Source organism: Kogia breviceps, chromosome 11 (assembly GCF_026419965.1).
Source record: "Kogia breviceps isolate mKogBre1 chromosome 11, mKogBre1 haplotype 1, whole genome shotgun sequence".
Classification (NCBI taxonomy): Eukaryota; Metazoa; Chordata; class Mammalia; order Artiodactyla; family Physeteridae; genus Kogia; species Kogia breviceps.
The window spans coordinates 37,704,168-37,725,665 of NC_081320.1; the positions used below are offsets into that span (position 1 = coordinate 37,704,168).

Sequence of the window (21,498 nt, forward strand, 5' to 3'; positions counted from 1 at the left end):
TACTCATGTGTAAGAGGCTAACAATAGTAAATAACATAACTGTTTATGATTGTTGTATGGATAGAATGTTCAATAAATATCAATTCACTCCTGCTTTTGTTTAAAATTAAAGATAAAACCACCTGTCCTATAGTTTTAAAAATGGGCATAGTAGCTATCTCCAGATGTAGGCCTCCCAAAATTCAGGTTTAGATATTTCCAATTTGTCTCAGGTGGTTTTTCCTCCCTCAAGTTATTAGTGTCAAGTTTCTTTTTGTCTCAGGGGTTCTAACTATGCCTTACTAGCACCCTTATTATATCTAGTTAAAACTAGATAAACACACACACACACACACACACACACATCAGGGGTTTATTATGAAAACCCCATAATACACAGTGAACGTTCCATGGTTCTTATAGTTTTCTTTTCTAGACAAAGGAAACAAAAATGTGCAAGCTTTTGATTTTAAACTTCAAATAGAACTGTTAAAATTGTTCTTTCACACTAACTTGTATTAGGAGGTTATTAGTATTTTTACTTTGGAGGCCATTCCTTTTTAAAAATCAAATTTGATTATATCTCTCCAAGAATTTATCAGCAAATATAACTTCAGTTCACTCAAAGCAAGACTTAAACATATATATATTTTTTCTGATATAGCTTTTGTTGGCTTAGATTCAGTGCTTAATCTTAAGGTGATGGGAGTGGATGGAGGACAGAAAGACACTATACAAGTAAAAAGGAAAACTGATACCTAGGTTATTTTTCAGCAAATGCATTCAATACTGAGGATCATTCATTCCAGTGCATCAGAGGCAATATTTACTAATTTTTCTTGACCTAGAAATGACACGTGCAATATTTTATATCTCTAAAGCTCTCCAGTTTCATGGCATGATGGTCAAGAGTGAGAGCTCTGGAAGCAGATTGTTTGGGTTAGAATACCAGCTCCATTAATTGTCTTGTGCAAGTTACTTAACAAGACTTGCCTTTGTTTCTTCAACTATAAAATGGGAAAAATAATAGTTACCAACATCAGAGGGTTGGTGGGAGGTCTGAATGAGTTGGAATTGTTAAAAGCTTAAAATACTGCCTGGCACATAGTAAGTACTTAATTATTATTATCAGTATTTATATTTATGCACTGGTGTCCATTCCTATTTATCAAAACTCATTGGATGAGCCCCTCTTCTATGCCAGGCACAGTGACAGACACCTCAGTTGCTAAAACAAATCACCCATCATCTCTGCCCCCAAGAGCTTACAGCCAAGTAGAAAGAAAAAGACTTGATGCTGTGACGCCAAGTTGTAAATCTGTATCAAATTCAGGGAGTCCCCGAATTTAGAGGAGAAAATAAATTACCTCTTTATGTACATTAACCTCTAACTGAAATTTAGCATTTCCTTCAACTACTAATATAGGTGACAAATCACAGTAGTGTTAGCAATGCCTGTGGCTTTGTTTCCAAGAGAAGTTACAGATATTTTCATATCACATTACACTTCTTGCAGGTATCTCAAAATATTATTTGCCCTCATCACTGCTTTGAAATTATGATAGTCATAAGACTGACCTGCTGCTAGATCTTTAGTAAATTTAAAAAGAAGCACCTATATTAACACATCACAACTTTGTTGGTTTCCCTTATAATCCAATACATTTTATATTTGTGCATTTACAAAAGAAGTTTTCATAGGCTCCATCAGACTGCCAAAGGGGTCCATGGAACAAGAAAGGTTAAAAATCCCAGCACAGAAGTCTCTGTAAGGCCAAGTGGGGACACTGATGAAAAAGGGCACAATAGGAAGGAGTATAAAATGATTTTTTTGGGTAAGAGAAGCTAAGTGGTCTTCAGTTTTTAAAACATACTTAAAAACCATCAACTTGAGATACTAAGGGTAACTTTATGCTGATTGCAAAAGTGCATAGAAATTGAATTTTAAAAACCTGGGTCCAGGGACTTCCTTGGTGGTCCAGGGAAGTGGTTAAGACTCCGTGCTCCCAATGCAAGGGGCAGGGAACTAAGATCCCCTTTGCTGCAGGGTGCAGCCAAAAAAAAACACAAAAAAACAAAAAAACAAAAAAAAACCTGGGTCCAACTCACAGCTCTGCCACTAAATGAGCAAATCACTTAACGTCTCTGAGACTATTTTCTCTTCTGTAAAATGAAACTAGTGCCAATTTCATAGGATCATTATGACAAAGTGAGGTAATATACATAAAAGCATACTCACAACTATAAAGGTCAAAATGATTGCTCTTCTTCTTTCCTTGCATGTATATCTAGTCCTGTGCTAGGAAATATAAAAGAAATGAACAGGGGCCTTTGCCTTTTAGGAGTTTACCAATTCCAAATATGCATGAAGGCAGAAACAAAGGAAACCCTGGAAAGCAATTCAAATTCAGTGTGAGTTAGGGGACTAAACATACACCTGTCTTTGACAGTGAATTGGCATCGAAAGTCTCAAAAACTGTTGCCACACCAACCTTAAAAATAACAACACAAAATAAATAAGCTGGCCACAGAAGTTACCAATACTGAGGTGATATACAGACATTTTACCTATAGGACAGAGTCTGATTAAGAGTACTGTAATGTAACCAAGAAAACCCCTCAATTAATTCTAATCTGTCCGAGGGTATAAGGATTTTTTTTAGTGTTCTACAAAGCAGACTACAAAAAGGGAGAATTTGTTACTATGCCCCTCCCATAGAATGGATGGCTTTGATTCTCATGACCAGTACTGGTAAGCGACTGTACGTTAAAACCATGTCCATGCTGAAGCCTAGAACGCTACCATGGCATTCCTAAAGGAAATACCCTTTAAGAACATCCCAACTCCTTTGGCCGCATTTTTCTGTTCATCAAAGATTTATAACCTGTGACTCGGTCTTTTTCTTTGACTGTACCTGTATCTCCACCCTCCCGTCATCCCAAAGAACCCTGTATAAATGACAAAGACTGGTAATTCTGCCAGTTACATTTACTGTTAATTCATAAATGAGCATTCTGGTTTATAATTTGATATCTTGCGATTTGCTTAGTGTGCTTTAGTTCTCCAGACCCTGACTGAATTGATGAAACTTCATTTTCTAACCCTGTAAAGCTAAAGATGAGCAGTTTAGCAAGATCTAAAACCCCACAAGCCTATAGGGGTGGCACTAATCAGAGAAGGCTTATTTGAGAAATCTAAAGAACAAAACAAAACCTTTTTTTTTCTTGGTAGGGGCGAATATTTTTTAAAATACTGAGTACAGAACAGCATAACAAAGAGAGCATTCTGAACTTTTTGTCTGACTAAAAATATAGACTGTACTTAAAAATCAGCAACAAGTATACATAATTTCAGATGTGTTCCTGAAATGCCAAATTTTATACTACAGGCATCATTTGTAGAGCTCACTTTCTTATGTAGCAAATGCATTGTAAAATCAGCACTTTGGTTATTTAAATAACCATTCCAAAGGTACTTGCTTTGTAAACAGCGTTTTGAAGTGAATTCTAAAGGGCTCAAAGCAGGCATTTAAAAATATTATTGAAAGTATGAAACGGCTCTGTGTTTACAGATTAGAATTTTTGAAGATAATGTTTCATTTTAATGTAACACAAGATTACAGGATTTGACTTGGAAGAACATCCTTAGAGATCATCTTGTCCGACTTGAAATTCAAATCTTGACGAGTATTAGCTCAACTCCAAACCCGTCCGGGCCTATGCATCTCTCTTTTTAAGCGAGACCGGCTGAACACCGGATCCCCTCTCCAGTTTTGGAGCGCAAAATGAGCAGGTTCTCAAAGATGGGTGTAGGTACTTCTAAGAAATCATCCAGTTTGTCCCTCTGGCCACTCCTGTGGTGTCCGGGAATCAAAAATCTAAGTGTTGCTTCCAACACGTTGAGAAGCCACGACCGCTCTCAGTAACGATCCTGGTGCCTCACCGCACCTACAGAAAATCCTTTTCCTCATTTGATAGGACATTCCTGCTCCCTAGAAATCGCTCCCTTTGGTGGAGCCCAGCGGTGTCCGAGAGCAGCAGCCGCAACCCCTTGGCTGCCCCCAGTCCTCTCCAGGGCTCGCTGGGTGGGATTCCGCCAAGGGTGGCTTGAGTCACGTGGTGGCGAGGGGACAGGGGAAGAGATCCTCGCCCTGCGAGCCCCTCAGACCAGAAGCGACCCGACCAACACCAGGCAGGCCCCTTCCTGTGAAGTTAGAGACTCGATGATCCGGCATGGATCTCAGTTCATTTAATGAGCCCCTCGACCCCCCAGCACCCGCCCCGCCGTTCCTCAGAGGCCTGCCTCTCCTCAGGGGTCCTGTATCCCCCGGGGGTGGCGACTGACGACGCTCAGAAGGCGAGAAACGGCTCCCTAAGCCGCTCGCTGGGTCCCTCTCACCCCACAATGCACCGGGGCCAGCAGGAAGGCCGCTCCGACCCCTAATTTTCCCGCGAATTCAGTTCAAAGAGGCGGCAGGGCCAGCGGTCAGCAGCGCGCACGGGCCAACCAAGCTGCGCCTGCGCGAGAAGCGCCTCCGCGTGACTGACGGGGGAATGCGCGGGCCAACAGGCTGGGCATCAGAGCGCCGGGCGGGGGAAGTGAGCGGTCTCCCGAGCGGAGCGGGGCTCTCAGGAGGAGACACTTTTTTTTCCCTCCCTCCTTTCCCTCCTCTCCTCCTCCCTTCCCTTCCCCCCCCCCCCGCCTCTCTCGTCCTTCCCCCCTCGGTCCGCCGGAGCCTTCTGGGGCGAGCGGTTGGTATTGCCGGCGCTTACTCTCCGGGGCCGCCCGGCGGATAGCTGGCGTGGGGGAGGAGGCAGGAACCGCGAGGGCGCCTCAGGAGCACGGCGGTGGGGGAGGGGGCGGCTCGGGGCCCTGCGCGGGGTCCGGGGGAGGCGGCTTCGGGGGTTCAGTGGCGGCAGCGTCAGGCGGCAAATCCAGTGGTGGGGGCTGTGGAGGCGGCGGTAGTTACCTGGCCTCCTCCTCTTCCTCCGTGGCGGCAGCGGCCGGGGCCGCGGTGTTACCGGTGAAGAAGCCGAAAATGGAGCACGTCCAGGCTGACCACGAGCTTTTTCTCCAGGCCTTTGAGAGTGAGTGTGATGAAGGCTTTGAGGGCAGGAATCCCCACTCTTGCAGCGTTAGGGGGCCGGGACACTCGTGCTGGGACCCCCTTCCTCACCGGGAGTCGGTTTGATTCGGGAGTGGAGGGCGAAATTGAGGGGGCCATTCCGCCTTCCGGGGTTATGGCTCGAGGGGGCCCGAAGTCTAGGGCCTTTGAGGGAGGTGGATTAGGGGGTCCAGGTGAGGTTCGTGCCTCCCCGAAGATTTACACGCGAGCTGAAGCATGGTGCCCCGCGTTGAGAGCAGGCTGCTTTTTAGGTGGGGAGGTCACAGTTGGACTGTACAGTTGGATCTACCGTCAGATCCCAGGACTAGTTCTTGCTTTCTTTCATGCCTTCCATACTCTAGAAGTACAAGGCTGTCGGTTGTAGGTTTAGAGGAGCAAAATTAAGCCTGTGAAGAGAGGAGTGCAGTAAAATCGACCAAATTGTCATTAGTCTGAAATGCCTTCGCACTAACTTGGTGCATTAACATGGCACCGTTTGATGCTCTACACCTTTCACATCTTTCCACCCGTTTCATGGGTATGTAAACTGAGACAGGCAGTGTTTAAGCATCTTATTTCTCTCTAGACGATCTCGGAATTCTGTCCGTTTGTAGTTGTCTTCATTTCGGGACATTTTCTGATGTCAGTTTCTGTTTTTAAGGTCTGTTTCGAGGGCAGAGCTACGACTTAATTTGGGAAGGGGGCAAGGTGTCTGGAAAGAAGCAATAAAATATATAAGAAATGTCATGACTGTGAGTAATCTGAACTGTTCTTGAATGAATATTACATCCTGATGGTTTTCCTCTTTGCTTTTGTATGGATGTTGTAATTTGGATGACCTTTAATAGCTAGATATCTTACAGAGACTTGAAAAAACTCAGCTCTACCACTCAGTGTCTTTATTTACAATTTTTTTTTGTGGCATATGTTAAGGGCTTGGTATCAGCTGTTCTTGGAAAGATGTATTACGTTAATACCCTTCTTTCATTCTCTCTCATTAGTGCTTCATGAAATTCTAATTGGATTTTAATACAAGGAATTTCGGTTTTTATTGAAATTCGTATGGAACCTGCTTGAGAAAGATTCACATTATTCTAGCGTTTGCTCAATATACTTTCAGAAATCTGGAGAGGCTTTCAGTTGGAAATATGGTGGAGAACTAAAGCACAGTGATGACAGTAAACATACATGTTTGCAGCCTTTCTAAAACATCTCATCTCCTTTTAGTTTATTTGAAACTAAAACTAAACTAACTGAAGATTAAGTGGAAATTTAAAAAATTCTTTCCAAATGTAGTGAGAAGACAAATCCTGCAAGAAAGTTTTAGCTGTTTTGCTTTTTTGATGAGTGTACTTCAGAGAGATGAACTGTCATTAAGAGTTAGATATGGTCACAAAACAACTTGATTGTTCTCTAATATTGATCTTAGTTTCTGAGAAGTTTATATGCTTTGATGTATTTACTAATATAGTTATATTAGGTCATTTTTATACCGCTTTATTTAAAGAAACATAATGCTAACAGGTCATTAATGTAACTGCTATTATGGTACTTGTATATAAAATATTTTCTATCTGTAACCTAAGTCCTTTATAACAGATTTTAACTAAACAGCATTAAAAACACTGTGGGAATCTGGTACTTTAAAAATATGTGTTGAGGCAGTATTTACATACTGAGGTAATATTTACACTGAGCAAAATAGAAACCTGAACTATAACTAGCAATATTCATTGAAAATTTTAGCTAATTTATGTCTTGGATTTCACTTTGATTATATCTGTATTAGGACATCTATCCAGGTAACGGTTTTATTCCATTTCGGCTTATTACTGTACAGACTTTTGAAAAGACCAGTTAAAAAGTGAACATTTTATTTTCTTATTTGGCTTCAATAAAGAGTTCCTTTACTGAATCCAACTCGTTCACTTTAGCTACTTTTTAGAAGGAGATGGGTTATAAATAGTTTTAATTAAATAAATTAAATGAATATAACTACTTTTCAGTTCTTCATACAGCTAGTTTAAAAATAGCTACCTTAGAAATGCAAGGTTTAAGAACTAGATTGTAGAGAAACTTAAAGTAAATGTAGATGCATTTTGTGAATGTATGCTGTAGATTGAATGTCTTTTGATCTAATCGTGCTTACTTATTTTCTTGATGTAAATGTTCACTACATAGTTTCCATAATAGGTTATTGGTTTATATATTGGTTTATATAACATGGTCTGGGTTGGTATTTTCTTAACAATTTAAGTAATAAGTAAATTTAGATAACTTTGGATTTTGTTTCTGTTACCTAGAACCAACGCAGTTCTATAGGTTTCTTCGAACGCGAAATCTTATAGCGGTAAGTAATCAACAAAATTTACTGATATTATTTTTTTCCTAGAATTTCACCTATTTAATTTTAATATTTTAACTTTTTTTATAGCCAGTATTTTTGCATAGAACTCTTACTTACATGTCTCATCGAAACTCCAGAACAAACATCAAAAGGTACATGTTATGAATCTTATTTCAAGTTGTTCAAACCATGTTAAAATTTTGTTTTAAAGTATGATTTCTAATGAAAGATTAAATATGAAAACTGAGGTGAAAGAGTGAATTGGTTGCAAAGTGATTTTTAATAGTATCATTTCTGTAAATCCCAGTTGATTGCCAGTTTTTTCCTAACAAGTGATTTGGTAGTGGAGTAAATGAAGTGATTTTACTGACTAATGTTTTTTACTCTGTGCTAATAGTTATTTTCAAGTTTGGTAGAAGTTGAGGATTTAAGTATTTACTAAAGGGCTCATGGGAACTATCTTTGATACATAAATTTAACAGTTAATGTCTGAATATTTCTTATATGTTCTAACAATAAAGAATTCACTTCTATGAGGATAGGTTCAGAAAGTCTCATTTTATGTCTTTGGTGGTTGTCTTATTAAAAGGGAAATACTTTTGAAGTCAGTAGGAGGAATGTCTTTAAAAACATCTTAATCTTAATCACCTAGTCTTAAAGTGGAATCTGAAGGTGTCAGAGAGCTTCTTTTTGCTCTGTAACATTTAACCGTATATAATTATAGAATGGTAGTTTCTTGTTCTGCACCCATGACTATTTACTGAGCATATCAAGTGAACAACTTTACATTTTTAAAGGAGGGAACCTCTACTAAGCATTTGGTATTGTCATAGTTTTGACTTAGTAAAACCATTAAGCTTTTCAATAAACTTTGAAACTAAACTCCTTTGGAGACTCCTACTGGTTATTAAATAAGCACCGCTTTTTTTACAGCAAGACATAGTTTAGCTTTGTAGATATATCTAGATGTATTTTGAAGGATTGAAACGTTAAAACTATTTGTCTTCTGGTAATCTTTCTGAATCGAGAGAGAGAGAGAGAGAGAGAGAGAGAGAGAGAGAGAGAGCGAGAGAGAGCGAGAGAGAGAGCGCGAGTGAGCGCGCATTGCATTTAAGGGGTGAAACCTGCCAGGTGCCTAAATAACTAGGAAGAAGGTGATGAATTAAGCAGCAGAATTATGTCAGCTCTTTACCTGTCTACTCTATGCCAGGAATCAGGAAAATTTTTCTCTAAAGGACTAGATAGTAAATATTTTAGCCTTTGTGGTCCAGGAAACGGAATTGAGGATATTAGGTAGTATGTAGGTACTTACACAGAAAGAGAAAACGAATATCAACATTTTTTTTTAATTGATGAAATTCAAAACATAATAATTGAGTGCAGTGTTTTCTTTTTTTTTCCTTTTCTTTCTTGGGGGGTGGGGGTTGCTGCACGGCTTTCGGGTTCTTAGTTCCCTGACCAGGGATTGAACCTCGGCCCTGGCAGTGAGAGCGCCAAGTCCTAACCACTGGAGCCAGGGAGTACAGTGTTTTATAATATGTGCCTACTAGTGAGAAATGTGGGATTCTTTTATTTTTGTGGGGTAGGGTGGGAGGGATAACATTTAGCTTAATTGGGATTTAGAGTTAGTATTCTCTGTTATCAAATCACTTGCAAATGTTTTATCTGTAAAAACCATTCTTAGCTCATGGGCTGTGCAGAAACAGACAACAGGCTGGATTTGACCAATGGTCCATAATTTGCAGACCCTTGATTTACTCTATAAAACTAGGTGAATTTGATTTAGTAGTAAACTTTTTCTTTAAGTATTTTTAATATGGAAGATCAGTTACCATGTAGAGGGCTTCCCTGGTGGTCCAGTGGTTAAGACCCTGTGCTTCCACTGCAGGGGGCACAGGTTCGATCCCTGGTCAGGGAACTCAGATCCTACATGCTGAGGTGTGGCCAAAAAAAAATTGTTTTTTAAGTACTGCAGTTATCATCTAGAATGCTTCCTGATTTTAATTTTAAAATGATAAAGTGTTTTCAGAATAAATTTGAGTTTAATCCATAAGTGTATTAAAAATATACATCATGTTTGTTTATTAGACTATTTGACTGCCTCATTGTGGGATACATTTCTGTTGTCTGCTAATGAGTGGAGGCAATTTCAAAAGCATGGCAGTAGAAATGAACTTTCTTAATTTAGTACCCCTTAGGTAAAAAAATTTCCTTTGGGACAGTTTTGAAGCAGTTTGCCAGCCAAGAAACATACATTCCATTTAATTTACTTCCATGTAAAAATGCATTAGGAATCACTTAATTCTTTTGTTGTATGCCTGGCATATATAAGACAATAAGACTGATTTTTAACAAATTATACTACAACTTAATATCTTCAAATGAACGCTGTCCTTTTCAAAGTAAGTTGGTGAATTTGGAAGGTGATGAATTCAGCCCAGCGATTGTGGTCTTTGTTCCAAATGTTTTTGGAACTGCTTTTACAGAATTGCTTTTAGTACAATCCCTTTGCTCAGAATGTTTTTGGAACTCCTTTTGTACTGTTACACAACAACATCATATTCACTGTTGGAGTACACTTATCACTCCTTTTGAAGTTGTACAAGCAGGTGTAACATTAATCTGATATATTTGTTAAACTTGCCTTTTACTTTAGTTGCACTTCATAGAGGTATTCAGATTCTGTAGCCTGACACTACACTGGCACAGTGGAAATACTGGTGAGGACAACGGCGTCTTTTATTGAATCCATTTTAGTAGGTTTTATGTAAGCTGTTTCTGAATCCTCCCCCGAAAATGTCTTGAATTTTAAGAATATTCTCCTTTATGATGACCTTTTGATAACTATTTCCCTTGTTAAATCTGAGCTACAGTAGCAGTACCTTTCTAAAGAAGCAGAAATACTTGGTGTTGGGAGGTGGGGCTGCTTTTGTATAGTTGCCTATACAGTTCGTTTTGTTTTTCCTAAGGAATGCTGGGTTACCTGTATGATCTATTCAAATGGTTGTTAATATTCAGTTTTCCTATGTACAGCTGCATAAAGTTGGAAGAGGTGAACCTTGTGACCTACAGTCTTAACTTTTCTTCCTACAGACAGGGTTTCTTCTTAGTCATTACACAAAGATAAACATATTATTCTAAAAAGTTTTCAGTAACTTTACAACCCTCCTCAGTAGTACATTTCAGTATTTATACTGAAAAGTTCTTTGTAACTAGCCTAAAAGAATCCTACATTTTTCTTCTTTCTTCTCTCTTATCTATGGAGATTGAAAATGTATTGCCTGCCATCCTTCGTAAAGAACTCCTTACTGTGCTTTATTGGGGGAAACTTTAATATTGAGGTTTTCAGTAACTCTAAAGGTAAAGAGAGAAGCTTTTTTATAAAAAAGATCTTTTGTTAATGGAGGCTATTTATTCACCTGAAATATAGATCGTATCAATTCTGCTCTTCCTATCAGTGTTTTACTACAATATATTTACATTAACATTTCTCTACTGATAATTTTTATTATAGTAGTTGAGTACAATAGCTGTTTTTGAGGAATGAGCATATTAGTAATTTCTAATATCTGAATTCAAATTTTATAAGAATACATGAATCTTTCCAAGTTCTATATTTGAAGAAAATATATGAGTATAAATAGAAATATTTGTTTCCAATTAACATATATGGGTCTAATTTTTCAGCCTCTAGAAAATGTATATAGTAGAGCACCTTAAGAACTAAGATGAGGCTTGTTTTAGAATCCATTCATTCTTTTTTTTTTTTTCCAGTATGCGGGCCTCACACTGTTGTGGCCTCTCCTGTTGCAGAGCGCAGGCTCCGGAAGCACAGGCTCAGTGGCCATGGGTCACGGGCCCAGCCGCTCCGCGGCATGTGGGATCTTCCCAGACCGGGACACGAACCCGTGTCTCCTGCATCGGCAGGCGGACTCTCAACCACTGCGCCACCAGGGAAGCCCTAGAATCCATTCATTCTTAAATTGCTTGCTAAGGGTGTGGTTATTCTTAATATAAGCTTCTATTTTATTGGAAATTACTTTTTTCTCTTAAAGTTGTTAAGTTAAAAGCTGATAATTTTGTTATGATTTGATGGGTATGTCCTTTAAACTTCAAATTTTTTTTGTGATGGTGACAACCATCTCTTTAAAATGACATACTTAACTTTAGCCATTGCTGCTAATCTTTGAGGATGTTTTACTAACTTCATATTTGTTTTATGGAATATCCATATTTGTCAGGTTACTTAATGGAAATACAAGTGTTTCAAAATATACATAATTTGCATTTGTTTGGCTCAGTCCAACAAATGCTTGAACACCTACCAAGTATAAGGCAATATGCCAAGCACTATGTGGCTTTCCTTGAAGAAAACAAATCTCTGCCCTTCAGGAGCTAATAATCTAGTAGAAATAAAATATTTATGCAAGTTTCACGTTTAGGAGACTAAATGTCAAAATAAATGTAAACCAGGTGACATAGGTGGGGAAAAAATCACTCTGGTTTGAGAATAATTACAAAAGGTTTCGTAGAAAAGTTAGCATTTGAGATGGGGCTTGAGGGCTTGTTTGCTGTATTACAACATAACACTGTCTCGATAGTATTCATTGTTATGGCTAACCATCCCATAATTTATCTTATTATAAATAAAATCAGATCTCCAACTTGCCTATTATAGTGACAGTAAAGTATAATCTGTTTGTTTTTCCCAGTTGAGAAGTGATTATTTTGTTTATCTGTCTCTTCCAGGAAAACATTTAAAGTTGATGATATGTTATCAAAAGTAGAGAAAATGAAAGGAGAGCAAAAATCTCAGAGGTAAGATAACCTAAAAGTTTACATGAAGTGACATACTTGAGGAAAGAGGAAAAAGTACAGTGATCATTTTCCTAGTGATCACCTCAATATTGTAAGGAGTTAGAATGAACCTTAGATCTCACTTGGTCCAAACTCATACACAGATCAGGGATTACTTCTGTAGCATCCCTGGCAGAGAATCAGTTCTTAAGCCTCATCTTGAATATCTCTAATGCTGGGAACTCACTGTTTTCTAAGGCAGTTCTGTTCATTATTGTTTTTCTCTACTACCAATTTCTTGCATTCTGAATCAGAGTTTCTGTAACTTCTGTATTTAGTGTTAATCCTACTATCTCCTCTAAAGAATGATGGAGACTCATTTTTTATGGTATATGCTAGGTACTGTGCCAGCTGCTTCACAACATCACATGTCTTCTAAGTAATCATCTACAATTCTGAGAGAGGCTCTCTCTCTTTTTTTTCCCCATCTTGTCCTTGCTATTATTTACAACTTTCAGGCAAAATATTCTTAACTTTAGTTTATATTTGAAATATGTTTATCACATGATAGTTTCAGAAACCTGGCCCTTTGGATGGAACCTTCTTATTGTCTGTTTTCACATGTGTTACCCAGAACTAATCCCTAAATGTTCTGACTAGCCTAATATCTGCCTAGGCTACACAGTATGCTTCCCTTCCTCGACAGTATGCTTCTATTTGTTCTTTCATATGAAAACTAAAGAAAGTTGAATATTATTCTAAAGAGAAACAGGGACTTGGGTGGTATTTGTTTATTCATTGACTACTTTTAGGAAGAATGTAGAACTAAAAATACTGGATTAAAAAAAATGGAATTGGGAAAATTGCCACATGGATTTTTCTTTTTCTCTTGAAGTTTTAAATCATATCTTGCCAGTTTAGATAGGATGTACACTGACTTAATGATGCTTCATTTATACTTTCTCATTTTTGTGACTAGTATAAGATGTCATTTTTCAATTGCTTTTATTTTAAGTTTGCCTTTTCAATTAGGTTATTTTACTGGAATTTTTTTATTGCATTTTAAAATTTTTGTATCAGTATCTTGCAGTCTTGTAGGACTGAAGTGTAATTTATATTTCCATATCTAGGCAATCTTGATTTGTAAATAGACTTTGATAGTCCATTCCCAAATCTTTACCTAATCTGTTATTGCCCAAGGAATACCTTACAATACAGGTTTATAAAGACTGAGAATATTCCCAGCGCATGCACTCTCTATTCTTTGCTTGAATTTCTATTCCAGATCGTTGGCTGTTTACCTACCCTGGACAGAGCTTTTGGGATCCTCAGGGCCTTTTTAACTTATAAAGTATAAAGCTGTAGTCAGAACCTAATGTGACATCCTCACTTCTTTTCTTCTAAACACCTTAATAGTTTGCCCTCCAGGTCTTTCAGGGCTCATGTGAGAAGGAAGAATGAACCAAGAGGAAGAAAACTTGACCCTTTTCTTCATCTTCCCCATCAGGGTTCTACCTTCATCACTGCTAAACCTTACTACTATCTCATTGTGACCCTGGCTTTGATAAATATTACAGAACTTCCTTGATAGTGTGTGTTGTGAGGAAGATAGATTATACTGGTCAGTTCTCTCTGAATAATCACTCACCCAATGATTATATTTCTTTCGACCCAATGGGTTCAATAGCTAGGCCAGTACTATAACAGGGGTATTGTTAACCAACTCACAGAAACATCAGAGAGTTGCATAGAATTCCTGCTTGTAATTTTGAAAAGCAACTTTTTCACTCTTTAGGATCTAGCTGGGACCAGTGAGTTGGTCATTTCAACACCCAAGATCTTTTTTATTTCAAACAGACCTAACTGTTAGAGCTGACCATGCTTATTTAATACCCAGTGAGGCACTTTAGGCCCAGGAGGTACTGAGTTACTGTACTAGGTGCTTCAACCGCCCCCCTGGCCACCATCTTTATGAATGTCTCATTGTTGCTCCCCGAGTCACTAAAATTAATTGAGAAGTTGCTTCATTTTAAGTTTACCCCTAAGGCCCTGTATTATTAAATTTCTTCAGTGTATTTCTCATCTCAAATTAGGCATAATTGGTTTAGTAGACCAATAGGTCTACTAAACTTATCACATAGGATTGTAAGAAGTTCTCTAGATACCAGTATATAATGCCAGCATTGTAAAACTTTACTTGTAAAATCTATGGGCAAATTCCCTGAGAGAACAAAATAAGCCTTTGTTGTTAATTCGTAGATGTTAAAATCTTAAATCACATACACAAAGGTATTTCCATCTGTATGTTTATTCTTTACCATCTCAAACATAGAGATCTTGTTCAGTTTAATTGGATCCTGGGTCTGTTCAGTAGCTACTGTCTGGATGTCTCCCACTGGAACTCATGTTCTTTTAGTACTTCCACAGTTTTAATGTCTCCACTCTCAAACCCAATGTATTTCATTCTCAGAGTTCCAGGAGAATATCAAGATACCCCAAATTACTGTAGTACTACAGCCCAAAGCTTAGAACAGTCAAATGCCTGACCTGTTTATGACAGTTGTAGTGACTTACAAACAAACCCAAATTCCTGGCATTGTCTGTACAAAATAAAGTTGGTGTCCCAGGATCTCTTTTGTGTCTTATACTCTAGATCTATATTTGTCTTACTTGTCTCAGATAATGGCAGAAATTTATTAGGGGAAGGAGCTGATAGAAAAAAGAAACATGGGACATTTCATGGTTTTCACTTCTTTAAGGTAACCATTTGTGACAATAGACCAGAATTGCATTTGTAACCTTAAAACTCAACCATAACACCCACCAACTATGAAGATTGTTTCTTTTCTCGAACAGTGGCTTCTAAAAACTCCACAGCAATTAGCAAATTTTAGAAATTCATAGTGGTCAAACTACTTGACCAGGTTTTTCACATAGTCTAGTGACAAGACCTCTAGTCTCCAGGTTTTTCCTAATCTTTCTCCTTGCTCTTTTGGTGTGGTTATGTATATTTAAAATATCTTTATTTTCTTTTTAGAATTTCTGATGTAATGCCTTATATTCTGTCTTCTCCGTCTCTTGTTTCTGGCATGCCAGTATATTGTGGGTTTTGAGTTTATTTTGAGTTTTGACCAAGCGCCATGGTTTATTGGTATAAATCTCTGATCTTTCTGTAGTTTTCTGTTCTAGCAGGATCCCAGGGGGTCTCTTGGGCTATTAATCCTACCAGTTTTGGAATTCTCTAGTCATATCTCTTGTCTTCTAAGTGCATCTCCACTGACTGAAAGGTATCATGAAAAGATTTCCAAGTTGGAATTGCTTCCAGAAGTATTTCCTGTGGTCAGATTAGAAGCATTTCCACTTAATCATTTTCTGTTCCTGGTCTACTGTTAGTAGCTGGAGAAATCCCCTCCAAAGGTAACTGAACTAGAACATCTACTAGATATATTGTCAAACCTATGTTTTTAGTAGGTTGATAAGGTAAAGTACCTTTCATCACTTTTTGTTGTTGTTATTACAACCTAAACTTCTGAATTAGTAATCTTCCTTTTATCATCTTTTTGTACTGTAACAAAGTCTGGGATTTTTTTCTGGGATTCCCATTTCCTCAGTGTACCATGTCCCAGACCCTATCCTAAGTCCTAGGGGATATAATAATGAGCAAAACAGATGAAGACCTTGCCTGTATGGAACTTATTGGCATTTAGGAGAAAAAGACGTCATTCCAGAATAATGGGCTTGATGCAGTCACCAATTCCTCAGCTTTATAATACATCACAGCATGACATGTAACAGTGTAGATGCCAAATAGCTTATCATCACACTTGGGCTATTTTGAGGTGATACAGCCGTGACCCTAGAAATGAAGCCTTACACCTGCCACTATCAGATTAATGTGTACAAATTCAAGGCCCTAATCTTGGTTTCTTTCCTGCATAAAAATGTTGGTCCTCCTGTGGCATCTGGCTGTTCTTAAAATTTGAGTTTCCTACATGAATCTCATCGCAAAATGTTAGTCCCTTATGAATTTAAATGTACTCAACCTTATTCTGCAGACTTCTTTAGAATTGTCAGGTACTTGTGTTTAGACTCTTATCCCCAAATTTCACATTCCCCCTCTAGTTTCCTGTTGCCATATTGCTTGCTTCCTAAGATACAGATAGGGAACACATCAGGAAGAGGAACCAAATCCTTATCTGATATCTTATCTTGATCACCTAAGCTAGATCCTTTGCTCCCTAAAACTAAAGAGGCCTGACCTTGTTTGTTTCTTCCCTTCTCATTCCCCTCTTCTGATCCAGTTTAACCAATTAAGATGTGGACACAGTAGCAACAAGAGAGGGAAGAGGGTAAATCAGAAAGGGAAAGAAAACTGCCCTTTTTCCTTGGACTCAGCCATCAACTAGGCCTCATTGTTACATTTTATTCTAGGTCCATATCAAGAGTGTTTACTTTTAGGAGGGGAAGGAGGAGGGGAAATTGTGCATAGCAAATCACATTCCCAAGTTTGTTTTTTAAGTTGGTTACTTGAAATTTGGAATTCCTTTTCTCAAAGAAATGTTGTAATGGTGGCTGAATGTCCTTGCCGTCTTTTTTTTGTGTGTGTGCTTGCCATCTTATTTAACTTATAATGTAGCAATTAAAACTGTGTCTCAGACCATCCTTTGGTGACCTTTTTGTTTGTTTTTAATTTCCAGTCTTTTTTGGATGGATACTTTTGTAAATGTACTGATCACATACTTGGATGTTATGTCAATGTTAAATTTTTATGAAAGTGGTTAAAGTCTTATTCTCAACTTCTTGCCGTGTTGTGGAATGGTAACAGTATCCCGGATGACCTCAGTCTGCAGACCACGTTTTGAATAACACTAATTTAAAATATTTTCTGGGGTAGATCAATGCAAGGTATTTCTGTCATTTCACAGTTGGAACTTAGAATCGCATTCCCTATAAAAACAATGTAAATAATACTATAAGTACTACAGTATAATGGGTCCTGATCCCTGACCTTAGAAATCTTATTACTCTAGGGAGGACATCATTATCCTTTTGAAAATCATTTGTTGAGTGCCTTTCTGTAAGACACTGCTAGGTGCTAAGGACACTGATATGTCAAGAGAGAATGTGTGTGAAAAATTGTGACAAAAAAAGTGGTAAATACAGGTGCTTGTAAAGGAAATTAAGCTCTGGGATGTTTGGGGATGGGTCTTTGTAGAAGAGGGAGAGGGTATTTTGATGGATTGTTTAGTATTTTATCCAAGCCTCACAATCTTGAGAGAGGTTATCTCCTCATTTTATAGATATCAGGTCACAGCTAATAACTGGAGCCAGAATTCAAACTTGGATTTTGTCATCCTATTCTACTTTCCTATATATGGCTTTAGAGGTAAAAAGGAATGGGAACCATATTACAGACAGCGGTTAGACAAAAGATTTCACAGTTGGGGACCCATTAGAAAATTGGAGAAAGGAATGATTCATACAAAATCATTTTAAGAAAATTTACCTGGCCTTAGTAGGTAGGTTTAACTGAAGCAACTAAGAATAGGATAAACTGGTTGGGACTAATGGATTATCTTCTAGCAAGGAAACTGTAGAATATTTCTCTCTTTCAGTTTTGTTTTGGAGTTTCACCAATTCTGCATTGTTAGGTTACATTTATGGAACAGTTTTGATAGGAAAATGCTAATTATCTTTTAGTAAAATGGCACGTAGATTTCATAGATGGTAGATATACTTTTTAAAAATCAACTTTGGGTATAATTAATATTCAATAAAATACACTCACCCTAAGTATATAGTTTGAGTTTTGCCAAATGTATGCATTCGCACAAGCATAACCACAGTGAAGATATAGAACATTTTCATTACCTTGAAAAAGTCCTTTGAGCTCCTTTACAGTTGATCCCCTTAATGTACTTTTTTTTTGAGGTATAAATGATATGCAGTCCAGTTCACTCTTTGGTGTATAGTTCTGATGCATTCAGTCAGGTAACAACCACTACAATTAAGATAAACCCTACAGATTCCCTCATGCCCCGTTTATAGTCAACTCTCCACCTCCTCTGTGTTTTTGAAATGTATCTGATACGTGTTAGAAAGTAAGATACATGAATTAACTGTTTTCAAGAATCCCATTTTAGTTTCTTGATACTTAAGTTATAGTTGCTGTTCTTAGTTTTTCTTTTCTATGTTTATGCTTTCTAACTCTGCTTGGACCCTTACACTTCTACTCTACCATAGTCATTTTGTTCTCTACTGATATCCTAGCATACTTTTCTTAGTACTGTTCTAGAAATGCCCTTCAGGACCCCCACCTTGTAGTTTTTTTAAGCATACGCTTTCATGGATTACCTCACTAAGAAAATAGAGGTATCCTCACATCTTCTGTTGAAATATCTCACTTACCTCCTGTTTCTCTAAGAAGAAGAGTCCTGGGCAAAGTTACAGAGCTAACCTCTTTATAACATGTCCTCATTTCCAGTCATTACCTGTTCCTTAACACTCACTTGCCTCAAAGTCTTTACATAACTCTTCCCCTCTGATTATAAGGATGCGTAGATTGTCACCATCATTTAAAAAAAAACACAAAAACATACCCTTTATTGATCCTTATTGCCCTTTTACTGCTATTTACTTTGATTCTTTAGTAAGTTTCTTGAGTAAAAGTACTGCTTCCCTTTTCCCAACATCTGTTCTGGAAAGTTATGAATGGTTCCTGATCACGAGATAGATTGCTCTTTTTCCAGTTGAAAGGTACTATAAAAGCCTGTTGATGTTTTTGTTTATTCTATCCCAACTTACTAGTTTTTCCACTGGTAGTAAATATTTTTCAAAACAAAAGGATCATTATAGTTTATGCTTCCTTTTCATTGCTTCTAAAACTAAAAGTGAAAATGACAAGTTGAAACAGTAAATTACAAATCTATAGCAGATTTGTGATTGTAATATTTCATCCCTAATTGAAGTAGAAAGTGATGGTTCTGCATCATTTGTTAGGAGGTTGAAATTTCGTAGCTTGAAAATACTCAAAAACTTTTGCCTGGATTCAGCTACCGTTTTGACGGGTGGGAAGGGAAACCTGTCCCCATTTTATAGGTAGAACACTGAAGCACAGTAAATTATCTTGCCTCTTATTTGGTGGTTTATTTTTTTCTGCCTTGCTTCTTTGGTGTTTTTGTTTTTATTTGTGTGTGTGTGTGTGTGTGTGTGTGTGTGTGTGTGTGTTTAATGTGTATAGACACACTGTATTGGATGTCATACTTAACAGGGAGAGCATGGGGTCATGGGCTTGAACAGAGTTAAGAATTAGGCAGCCAAATATTTATATATTAGCTGAAGTAGCTTTGATTTCAGTGTTATATTTTAAAGTTTAGGTTATTTTTATTATAGAATATTAAAGTGATAAAATTTTTTTGTTCTATTTAGCTTGTCAACTCATCTGCAGCTTACATTTACTGGTTTCTTCCACAAAAATGGTATGTACTTAAACATATTGGCATTCTAACAACAAAACACCTTTGTGACTGAAAAAAATTGCGTGTAAATTCAGAAAATTATATTTAATGGAAAAGATGTTGATGTTGATAATTTAATTTCTCTTTAGTGGATTTCTCCAACAGTTTCAATTATTGCTTTATTTGGTCAATGGTGGGATATGGAGGAGGTAACTTGCAACTCATTAAACTTTAAAAGTAGTAGTTCTTAAATTTTAGTGTGTGTAGAAGCATTTTGACAGTTTGTTTGAAATACATATACCTGGACCCTACAGGGACTCAGATCTAGCAGGGTTTTGGTGGAGCTTAGGAGTCTGCATTGTAATAAAGCACCAAGGTAATTCAGAAGTAGGTTGTCTGAGGAACAAGTTTTAAGAAACTCTGGCATTAAAAAAAATGTGTCAATATATATGTGTGTAACTGAGTCACTTTGCTGTGCAGCAGAGGTGGGCACAACGTTGTAAATCGACTACACTTCAATAAAAATAAATAAATAAGAAACTCTGCCTTAAAAGTTTTTTAAAAATTGTAGGTAGACTTTATACATAAGGTTGTGTTCATCGCCTTGTTTTCTTATTGCTGTCTTGCTGTCTATTTAAGTTTTAAGTAGATTTTTAAATTATTAAAATAATCAGTGCTGTGTGGGATCATTCTTGAAGGTAAATGTTAGCTTCATCTGGCTCATATCTAAATAGATGAAATCCCAGCTCTTACCGCTCAACCATACCTTTTAGGGCTCTAAGTATCACAGTTTTAAAAATGCTGTGTAACATTATCTTACCCAACTCAGAGCCATCATCTTTCCAAAGATTGTAAGTAGAAAATAATGGGAAGGACTTGTAATGAAATTCAATTTCTTAGATTTTTGTCATTTTTTTATTTCCAACGTTTTTCAAACTTTAAATTATAAAGACTAATGATGAGAATTGTAATTAATTGCCTTAGAACCTGGAATAGGTGAAGAGTCTCCTGAGTAGAGCCCTTTCTGCATAAACATTTTGAGTATTTTTAATACAATAATAAAACAACTGAAACAACCACTGCTACCAATGGGATATATCAATGTGTTAGATATTATATAAAGAAAATTATATAGTCGTAAATGTTACTTCATTAAAAGAGGTGAAAGCATACTGGGTAAAGTTTCCGTTGGTTTCAGAATGAATAAAATGCCTCTAGGCTTGTCCATCTTAAATTTGTGTGTGTATCCTTTAATAATCAGGTAATGGAATAAAACCTTTATAAGAAACAGGTCAAGTTGGTCATCCTTGGTATTGTTTAGTAAGAAACAAAGTTTAATAATAAGCAGAATGGTTATATTAGAACAGTTTGATAACTAGTCAGGTTTTTAATGTAAGAAATTTGAAGTCTGGTCATATCTGTATTAGCAGCTAATGTAACTTTACTTATAGTTTTGCCTTACATCTGGTCTATTTAAGTAACCTCAGTAGCATTTTCATGTTTTTTTCCTCCTAAATCATTTATAATCATCTTGTAGAGATCATATTTCTAATCACTCATCATACTTTGTCTTCTGTGATACTTAAAAAGTACATGAACTCTAATACTTTAGAAGCTTATAATTTGAATTTTATAGGTTTGTTTGCCCTTTGTTCTCAGGGACTTCTATAAAACATATAAATTATTCATCACTGAAATCATTGATGGATATTAATCGAATAATATTTACTAATTAATATTATTTAATTAATCGTAATTGAATTTACTTGAATTAGTTAGTTGAAATTAACTGGAACATGGTACGATAAACTTC

General features: G+C 37.1%; 1 protein-coding gene across 1 annotated transcript in view; it reads left to right on the forward strand.

The window, feature by feature from the left end:
- The first annotated feature begins 4,212 nt into the window (after positions 1 to 4,212).
- The window catches only part of LOC131765165 (polycomb protein SUZ12-like), a 44,934-nt gene continuing 27,648 nt past the window's right edge, over positions 4,213 to 21,498 (forward strand). The window contains 7 exon segments of the mRNA XM_059078629.2: positions 4,213 to 4,299; positions 4,441 to 4,578; positions 4,716 to 5,067; positions 7,388 to 7,434; positions 7,519 to 7,583; positions 12,181 to 12,249; positions 19,657 to 19,706. Of these exon segments, the coding sequence (XP_058934612.2) occupies positions 4,213 to 4,299; positions 4,441 to 4,578; positions 4,716 to 5,067; positions 7,388 to 7,434; positions 7,519 to 7,583; positions 12,181 to 12,249; positions 19,657 to 19,706 (808 nt within the window).